Source organism: Medicago sativa, chromosome 5 (genome assembly GCF_051527215.1).
Source record: "Medicago sativa cultivar Bolivia chromosome 5, Bolivia_mono, whole genome shotgun sequence".
Taxonomy (NCBI): Eukaryota; Viridiplantae; Streptophyta; class Magnoliopsida; order Fabales; family Fabaceae; genus Medicago; species Medicago sativa.
In genome coordinates, this window is record NC_140753.1 from 71769867 (window position 1) to 71780621 (window position 10755).

Here is a 10755-nt window from a genome sequence, read left to right on the forward strand (position 1 = left end):
AATATTTTTAATACACTGTTTCAAACTAGTTTAAAACTAGGCCGAAAAGGGGAGAGATGCGCCTATATTTAGTGTCTGACAATGTTTCGGTTATGATTATCAAAGAACTAAGCCATACAAAGTTTTTCAAGTTTAAAATACAAGGTTCAGCTATCCAACAAGGTAGAGGTTATTTGGGTTTAGGGATGATTCTTTGGATAAATTTTGTTCTCTACTGTTGGTGGAATTAATCATTTGACAATGACGTGGTTCAACAATTCAAGGTTGCCAACCCTGGATTAAGTAAATAAAGAGTAAAGCTCAATCGCTGTTTTACGTAAAGTTAACGATTATCAATGGTTCGTAGATGAACCTACTAGTTTTTCTAAAAGTGTATAATTGGTTATAATGTTTGGATGTTTTCAGTTAAATTGATTTTGCAAATACGTTGATTCTAATTTAGAATGAGAATTTGAAGCTTTTGTTTTTGAGGGGAGAATTTGATGCTATTGTTCACATTTTATAGCTTTTAAGTTTATTATCCAATTATCTTTTCTATTAACAAATGCAAATATAAATTATTTTACAATCAATTTAATTTTAGTTAAAATTAATTTATTCAAAATTAATTTTTGTTACGCCAGCTGAAACACCCACCTTAGTTGCCACTGATCTTTGATGCCTATGTTGATCTTATTGCATGGGAAGATATATATGAGTTTTTTTTATAGGGTGGATAACCAGGGATGCATTTGTTGTGGTATACTACTACTACTACTACTTTGGAAACTTAAGTATGCGGGTGAATCACCAAATAAACAATGAATAATGCCAAGAATATACTCTATAACACATATTTCAACACACTTGTTTTATTGGTTGGAATTTATGTGTCCCACCAAATTATACGGGTCTCATTTAAATTTGATGGAAGTCTTGTTAATTTCAACGAAGAGAAGAGAGTGAGTTGAGATATATGTATTAAAGAGTATATCTGGATGTTATTAGCACTCGTCCTAGATGGTATATGATGAATTTGTATCTAATCGTATTTACCTCAATAATTTATAGTTTATTCTTAGCCAATTAACCAGCAACTAAATAGTTCGTAATTACTCCCTCCGTTCCTTTTTAAGTGTCTCTTTTGGAGAAAATTTTTGTTCCTATTTAACTGTCACTTTCAAAGTTCAATGCATCATTAAATGTTGTTTTACCAATATTATCCTTTGTTATTTATTGCGGAGAGAGAAATATATGAAATGAGATATTAAATTAATAAGGTCATTATAGTAAAAGTATAACTTATTGCATCAAAAGTATAAACAATTATTCATTGTCTTGGTTTGTGTAAAATGTCAAAATGTGACAATTAAAAAGGAACGGAGGTAGTAACATATTTCACTTGTATTTAATTAAATTGTAGTCAACTCGTAACTACTTTATAGTTATTTAATCGATACATACTATGGTATTTTTTTGGACCAAAAGAATTGGTCCTCCTTAGAAGCTAGCACCAAAATATGAACATTGAACATATTACAATGGTCCAAGTTCGACAATAACTAAGACTTAGTATGAGGTTGATTCTAGTTCAAGTTCGTTAAATGTTTTGATACTTTGTGTAAAAAAATTATTAATAAAAATACGATCAGATTTCATCAAATATATCAATAAATATATCAAAAATTATTGATAAAAATTGAATAAGACTCGGGACTGCCTTTTATGCTCAACTAGATCTTCTAAAATTAATGTAGTAATGCATGGATAGGATAGGAAAGGAAGAGAAGATGAGAATAAAAAGTGACCTAAACTATAGGGTAACCTTGGGATGCCTAAAAGCATCAAATATCCTAATAAAAGTGGTTAAAAATAAAACAGAGAATTGAAAAATTATGAAAATAAAATATTTTTTAGGAATGAAAATAATAGGCAGAGAAACAGCTACCTAGTACCAACTACCACCAACTGAAAACTACTCTCTCTCTCTCTCTCTCTCTATTGAATTGAATTGAATTGAATTGAATGGAAAGTTGAAAGTTGAAAAAAAAGTGATTAATTAATGAAGTTGCACATTTCATTCCTACTTTCTTCTTCTTCATCTACCCTCTTCTTCTATTTCCATTTTCCTCAATTCCTAGGATTTCTTCATTCCCTTCAACTCTTTCTCTCCTTTTTTCAGGTCTGTTTATTTCTTCCATTTGTCTTTTTTATTGGCTCTCAAAATTGAAAAAATTATATCTTTTTTTTCTGTTTGAGTGTGATTTTTCCTTTCTATGCATTTTTGCTTTGTGTTATTTTTCAATTTGGAGCTGAAGTTCAACTTTCAACAATTGTGATCAGCTGCATTTTAATAATCTCATTAGCACAATATATCTTAGACCCTATTTGGATGAACAACTTAATTAATTGTTTATATAGTAAGTGTTTTTATCATATAAGTGTATATAGTAAGTGTTTTTATCATATAAGTGCTTATGCATTAGCTATTTCTATAACAAATGATAAAATAAAGTGAAACTTCTTCTATAAGCTATCCTGGAGAGCTTATGAAAATAGACTAAAAACAACTAATGAACATGTCATACTCATAGGTTGTTTTCATAAGCTCTCTCGAACAACCTCACAAGTGCTTATGAGTTATGCCAGCAGATAAATTCAAATCAGTCAATTCAAAAAGGGTTATGATGATCTTAAGAATGTTACATCTTCTCATTTGATATTGTGCATTAAAATAAGGCTTTGACATGATGTTGATATGATTAGAACAGAACAAGCAATGTTACATAAACAAACAAAAAAACAAGGAAATTTATATGAGCTTATAAGAAAATTGAAGAGTAGGTTATACCCTTGGCTTTTGCTGTTGATTATATTACACTCTAATACCTTTATCATCAATTCATTGTTTGAGTTGGTGGATATTTGGTAATGAAAACCACTTCACAATTGCTTTAGTACAACACAAATGTGGAGTGGTTGTAAATGGAGTACAACTCATTTACATCTCAACTACAACTATAGCATGAAAATGAGTTCAAACTTGAAGCTTGAAAGTGATTTTCTGCCCTTTGGAGCAAAAATAAGTTAAGGATTAAAAATTAAATATAGTTACATCCAATTTCATTTTCATTTCCTTCATTATTTTCCATCTACTCGGACACACATAGCCTTAGTCAATTGCAGTTAAAAATTATTTTGCATTAATTCTCAATCGTTGAATATGAATAGACACATAATATGCAGATGAAAATATGCATGACCTTACTGCCTAGAATTATTAGTAGCAAATGAGGTTTTAAATATGTTCTTCATCATGCGCGGTACTTACTCGTACATCTTTTATCAGTTCCTTTTGAGCCTTTCACTTCACCATGTCAAGTTTGGAAGAACCACTTGGTGTTGACAAGTTGCCAAGTATGGGCACCATTGATAGGATTCAGAGGTTCTCATCTGGTACTTGTCGTCCGAGAGTAGATAACATCGGTATGGGAAACTTCTGGCTCGAAGGACGAAGTTGCAGTACATCTAACAGTTGCAAGTGAGTCATCAAACATTGCAACTTAAGTTAGGCTCTCAAATACATTCAAGGGAAATGCTAACTTCTAGTATTGTATATTATTTTATTTTTTATCTCTATTAGCTTTATCGATAACACAATGTTTTCTATCTTGATTCCAGAGATGATGATGATGAGTATACAGCAGAGACATTTCCATGGAAAAGACAAACAAGAGACTTCTCCCAGGATGAATCGTTCAGCCCAAAGGCTAATACCAAAGCGAGGAACTCAGTGAAATTTGGAACAATTGATAATTCATTCTCTGAATGCCAGTATTGTCCGAATCGCAATAACAAAGACATTACAAATTTAACATATAGGGTAATTCAGTGGCTTCAGTAGATTTCAATTTTTCTGTAGTTGGTTTATACTATCATATTTCTTCGGCTTGTAGTAATCGGTATCCTTACAAATTTTTAACGATTGGACAATGGCATAATGTAGTTTCTGAATGATATACCGAAGTTTGTAAAGATTGTGGAAGTTGGTCCAAGGGATGGATTACAAAATGAAAAGAACATTGTACCTACAGCTGTAAAGATTGAATTAATTCATAGACTAGCTTCTTCTGGATTATCTGTTATAGAGGCAACAAGTTTTGTATCTCCCAAATGGGTCCCACAGGTACAATGGCACTCATCATTAGTTGTAACTTCATATTGATGATTTTTTAGATTGATTTCTGATATAAATTTTCTATCGCTTATATCAATGTATGTTTAATACGGACTCTATTGGAATATTTGTATTGGAAAAAAAATGAAATTCTTTTATCAAAATTTGAAAGATTTCTGTTGAATAAAATCAAACACATTCGCAAACTTTTGAGTTCCTTTTGTAACTATTATCTTTTCTTTTGCAGTCTGTCTGATTTTATATCTTTTATTTTTCTGGATTCCAGTTGTCGGATGCAAAGGAAGTAATGCAAGAAGTCTGTCACTTGAGAAGCATCAGATTACCAGTCTTGACCCCTAATATAAAGGTCAGTATATCTAGAATAATCATAAACAGAAAGATTTATATTCAGAACTTTGATTGGTTACTTGTATAGGGTTTTGAAGCTGCTATAGCTGCTGGTGCTAAAGAAGTAGCTGTTTTCGCATCAGCTTCTGAATCATTCTCAAAATCAAACATTAACTGTAGTGTTGAAGAAAGTCTTGCTCGTTATCGAGCTGTTACTTGTGCTGCTAAAGAACTCTCAATTCCTGTACGAGGGTATGTCTTTTACTTTTTCAAAATATTTCTTAACACTCCATCATATTACTCACCTTCTAAAACATTTCTCAAAATCAGTATTAAACATCTAAAGTTTATTTGTTATGTTTTAACTATGTTTTTATTATGTCCATTTCAATTAGCTTATTTGTTTTCAAATGTGATAGGTATGTATCATGTGTTGTTGGATGCCCGATGGAGGGACCAATCCTTCCCTCGAAAGTGGCATACGTTGCTAAAGAATTATATGAAATGGGTTGCTTTGAAATTTCCCTTGGTGACACAACTGGAGTTGGTACACCAGGTAATTGGTTAGATGAATTTTATTTTATCATTAAAATTAAATACTCCAAGCTTGATGCAGTAGTTGTGGTGTACTGGTGTTAGTGTATTTGGTTATTTTGTTGATAAACAAGAATCTCTATTATTTCTAGACCATATTTTTAATATAAAAAATTTGTAAGTAAAAAGTGACCTCCATGGAAGAATTCTCGAACAAATGTCAAACTACATATGCTTTGAATTTATGTTAAGAATTTGTTATTGATTCCATGAATATGACATATTGTTCCATGTTCGTTCTGTCATGTTCAGGAACTGTTGTCCCTATGCTCGCGGCTGTAATGGCTGTTGTTCCGATAGACAAACTTGCTGTCCACTTCCATGACACTTATGGTCAGTCCCTTTCAAATATTCTCGTGTCTCTCCAAGTAAGTCATCAACTTATAGCTTTGGCTCCTTCAAAAAAAACTTATAGCTTTGGCTTTTTACTTGTCATTTCGTGTATAAGACTTGATGAGCTTGCCACTTATACATCAAAGTTCTAATCCATGTAATGGCTATTGAAAGAGTTTGTTTTGCTGATTTCATTCAAGTTGTAATGAAAGAGTTCCAGTTATATATGTTGATATTTATAAACAAGCTTAAACCATGCCTACATTTAGGGCTTGTTTGGATTGGTTTATTTGATCTTTTCTACGGACATAAACACTTGTGAGACTATTTGGGAGAATTTGTGGAAACAATTTATGTCATGTTCATTTGTTGGTTTCATCTTATTTTCATAAACTCTCGAGGGTAGCTTGTAAAATAACTTATAGCTTATATGAAAATAAATTGACTTTATTTTATCTTTTATAATAAAAATAAATAGCTAATACGTAAGCATTTATATGATAAGCTCTTAATTAAACTATTGTTCAAGTAGGGCTTACTGTGGCACCGTCGTCTGAACAATCATTAATTTGTTTTTATTATACAGATAGGGATTAGTACAGTGGATTCCTCTGTTGGTGGTCTTGGTGGGTGTCCATATGCTAAGGGAGCTACAGGAAATGTTGCTACAGAAGATGTTGTGTACATGCTGAATGGAATTGGTGTAAAAACCAACATTGATCTTGAAAAGCTCATGTTGGCTGGAGACTTCATCAGCAAGCATTTACGGCGGCCATCCAGTTCAAAGACTTCCATTGCTTCCAACGTATATCTAATATAAATGTTATGTTCCATAATATGCATGTTTCACAGAGTGATATGATGATTACTTCATACATATTATATATATGTTCCTTTTTACTTCATACTATCTGACCCGTTTATGAGATTTTGGTAGCTTATGACAAACCTACCATTTAGGCCCTAACTAATAAGTATATAAATAATTTGAAATTTTCAAAGTGTGAAAATAATTTGCTTGAAGGTGATAGTTTTTATTTTGTTAAGAAATAATCTAATAAAAACATCAAACTTCAAACAAAAAAACATTGATTTTTTAATTTTATATCCAAATGTTCATATAAAAATATTTTCTATGGACATTTCTAGATGCAAAGTTACTAGTAATTGTAATACTTTTCACAGAAAAGATTATTTGCATCAACATTGGACATCTCCCTTTAGAATTTAAATATTGTCTTTTGTTTTGGGTTTAATGGACTTTTTTATTGTAAGGCTCAAATTTTAGATTTATTTTTTTGGATCTAGGATGGTCGTCATTTTTGTGCTCTTGGATATTACCCGACATACTCCCGAAAGATTAATATATAGTTCCACTCTCATGCTCCTGGAAGATGAATCTATAGTTTCCACTCAGATATGGATCAGTTTTGGAAAGGAAGAAGCCAAGGGGAAGACATTTTTCCTCCTAATTGTTTTTCTCTATCTTACACATGATTGTTTTGTGGAACTTATATATACATTTTTTTTATGGGAAAAAGGTGGTTAATCCTCCCAAAAAAAAAAGAGCAAAATTACTCTCCCCTAGAAAACAAGGTCCCTGACCTAAAATAGCTAAAAAAAAATAAAAAATTTGGTATAGAATTAAGACCACATTTCCATTAGTGATTGTTGTGATTTGTGATTTCCATTAGTGATTTAACAAGCGTCAAAATTACATGCTCAAAAAAAAAAAAGCGTCAAAATTACATCCCTAAAAAAAGTGTCCAAATTACATTAAAAAATAAAAATAAATATAACAAAAAAGAAAAGAGGAATTTGTTTTTCGAGCACAAGACATGTGTTTCTTTACCCACTCACTTCCAAGAGTTAATATAATGCTTTTTTTCCTTTTCCTGATATGACTAAAGTCTTCATCAAATTTACAAACTACCATAAATTAAACATGCTTTCTTTCCTTTTGAGTATTTGATTCATGCAAAACAATCACGTGGTCACTTGCATGACTTTGTTCAAACAACCTCTATCAATGAGAGGATTGTGACTATAAAATCGAAGAAGAGGTCAGGTAAGTTACACGAAAAAAATCATAAGAAAAAACTTGAGAGGAACAAGAGAAAAATACCCCAACCACCACCATTATTTTCTTCTTACCCAATCCCATTTAGAAAAACATCCAACCAAAAACAAAAGGAAAGAAGAATGAAAAGACAACAAAATAAAATAAAATCCTTTTCTCTTTATTTTTTTCTCATCTTCGTATCTCTCTTTTTCTCTCTAGTATTGTGAGACAACACACTCATCTTCTTTATGTCTATCAAGTTGCAAGAGGTAATGGTGTTTTAGGGTTCTCATTCCCTAGAACTTTCAATTTCATTGGGTAAGACTTTTCGTATTTGAACAACCATTTGATACAATTTTTATGGTAAAAAACAATGGAGAGAGAATGAGGAAGAGAGAGGGTAAAAATATAATGTAAATATGAAAGAGACAGTTGTCTAAAAGTTGTCACAAAATATTTGTACGAATATACTTTCACTTTGAAAAATTATATCCATACAACCATTTTGTGACAATATCTGAGCCAACCCTCTCTCTCATACACTCGTTATATCTTTACTTTCTTTTTTCGTGTCAATACATACATTTCTTTCTATATTCTTGGTTGTCCCATAAGTTGTTCAAATAACATACATCTTTCTTTTTAATGTATATATTTTCTTTTTCCTTGGAAAAATTCATTGTTCCAAATCATTTCTACTTTTTATTAACTATAGAATCCGAAGAGAATGAAGATAGAGTGGTTAGTTTGCTTTTCAAAGTTCATCAAGTCAAATCAAATATCTTGTAAATTAACGTGAACAACTGCAAAATAAATCAGGAACCGGCGCGGAATAACGAGCAAATGACAAACCACATAACAAATAATTCGTGACCTTTACTTTAAAATGTTGGAAAGGGGTTTTAGCATAAGTTGCATAAGTTACATACAAAATACTAGAAATAGAAGGAGAACCTTTTATCTCTAGTGCTGTTTTACGGATTCAATATTACCAAATTTAAATATAGGCATTTTTACAAATATTATCAAGAGTCTAAAATATATCAAAACAATATCAAGTTATAGTTATAGTCTAATATTTTTTTATTTCAAAAAAAAAAATATATCAATCAAATTTTACTTTCACGGTTCATCTTGCAAATCAAGTTATAGTTATAGACTAACATGTTCTAATGTTTTGTTCAAATGTTGCTTATAAAATATTCCATTGGTCATAATATAAACATTTACGATACAACATAAGGAACATAAAAATTTGTTACAATACATGTTGTGGATATGAACATATATTTATGGATGTAAGACCAGAGGAATGTCTTTGTGTGTGTATGTATGTATAGTTAAATATAATATGATCACAATGTGAGAAGACTTAGAGCCAAAATAACAACTAATATTAAACTTAGCTATTTTTTCATCATAATTCATGAAAGAGTGAACATTGCCACTATTGTAAATTATAATGTTTGTTGTAGGTGATAATTGGAAAATTGTGAGTAATATATCCTACAATCAATAAAAATTGGTCACATGAGTAAATTTGTAAGTGTAATAAAAATTAGTTTGTGGGTTCGCAAAAAGAAAAAAGAAAAAATAGTTTGTCGGTACAACTTACGAAATTTACTCATACGACTAATTTTCGTAAATTGTTAGATGAATTACCCACAAATTTTCAAGGATAGACCATTATTATAAGTAATAAATCATTTTTTAATTCTTTTCATAACTATTATATTTGACATGTAATATAGATCAAACACAATAATTATTCAATGAATTTAAAAAGTGAAATGTTGCTTATAATTGAGATTGGGGAAGTAATTGACATGGCAAAATTGGAATACATAGCATAAAATTTATGAATTGTCAACAAAATAGTTTGAGAGTTTAATTTAATAGATATAATATATTAGACCCTCAAGTTGTTGTGTTGACGTCTCATCACTTTTTAGCTTGTAATACCATTTTGCTATGTCATTGATATGTTTGTTACTACTATGTCATTCTTATTCTTTGTTGAAATATGATGCACATTTCTAAATATTTCCAGAATATATTAAAATGTTATAGAATCACTCTTGTTAGGGATAATGCACACTTGCAGATTTTTCTAGAATATTGAGAAGTCACTAGAATAAACTAATACCACATTTGTATAAGAAAATGTCATGAACGTTCTAGAATGCAATATCTAGGATATACCTCCAACATTTATAAATAGGCAAACATATATACAATTGTATTCAAGCCCTTGCGATGTAAATGTCAACAACATCGACGCTTCACCACACTATATCTCTCCTCCTAAAATATGTTAATTATTAATGTGATGCTCTTATCTCATATTACTAAACACATCATCACTAGCTCTCACACTATTTGTTTAACAATGGTAGCAGAGTTATGTTATGTCATTTACTAGACGTAGCAAAATATGATCTTTTGTCACCAATTATATATTTTTAAACTATTTATTCTATAGTATGTCTTCTATTATCCCACTAAACAAGAAAATGAGGTCTTTTACTCGAACACAAAAAGAGTACAAGTAGCCACACAACCCGACTTTATTTGAGTTCAAACCCAAAACTAAGAAGGCAAGAGAGGAGTTCATGTAGCCTAACAATTTGGCTCTCTTAAGTTTAAGTCCAATTAATGTCGTAAATCTATGACAATAAGTCTCATGTTCAGGTAGAGCACAAAGCCTAAGCAATAAATAAAAATGGAGACTTGCGGCCTTTGATGCTCAACTTCAACATAAGAAGAAAAATACAATTTCTAGAGCAAGAGCGAGACTCTATCAAGATTATTCTACTAGATTGATAAGGAGACTCACAAGAAACTATGAAGCAAGAGTGGTCCTTATCAGAAATCTTGAACAAGATCGATAAGAAGATTCACATGCAACTTAGCAGCAAGAGTGGTTCTTCTTAGAAGTCTTTAACAAAACAAACAAGGAAGATTACAAGTGCAAATAAGGAGCGATAATGGTCTTTCATACATCTTTAGCAAGGCCACAAAGAGGCTAATAACAAATATCATGGCAAAAGGTGTGCCAAAAATAGTATCACAGTGAGGTATTGCATTTCAAAATCAAATATTATATCCTAAGAGTATCAATGCAATAGGAGATAATTTCACTAACCCATATTTGAAAAATTACATACTAAACTTGAAGTTTTTGAAATATGCATCAAGGAGGAGTATTGAAATATGATGCACTTTTCTAAATATTTCAAGAATACATTAGAAAGTTATAGAA

At 30.8% G+C, this 10755-nt stretch overlaps 1 protein-coding gene across 2 annotated transcripts; it reads left to right on the forward strand.

Moving 5' to 3' along the window:
* Window positions 1-1876: 1876 nt before the first annotated feature.
* LOC146924655 (hydroxymethylglutaryl-CoA lyase, mitochondrial-like) lies at window positions 1877-6338 on the forward strand. Of its 2 annotated transcripts, XM_085709587.1 has the most exons (9): window positions 1877-2161; window positions 3329-3520; window positions 3661-3862; window positions 3986-4165; window positions 4443-4523; window positions 4593-4756; window positions 4924-5060; window positions 5351-5466; window positions 6018-6338. In XM_085709587.1, the coding sequence occupies exons 2-9, from the start codon at window positions 3354-3356 to the stop codon at window positions 6249-6251; spliced, it is 1281 nt and encodes a 426-aa protein (XP_085565713.1). In that variant the 5' UTR covers window positions 1877-2161; window positions 3329-3353; the 3' UTR covers window positions 6252-6338. The 2 variants fall into 2 exon arrangements, with proteins under 2 accessions (XP_085565713.1, XP_085565712.1); XM_085709586.1 differs by lacking the exon at window positions 1877-2161 and having other exon boundaries at window positions 2827-3520.
* The last annotated feature ends 4417 nt before the right edge of the window (window positions 6339-10755 follow it).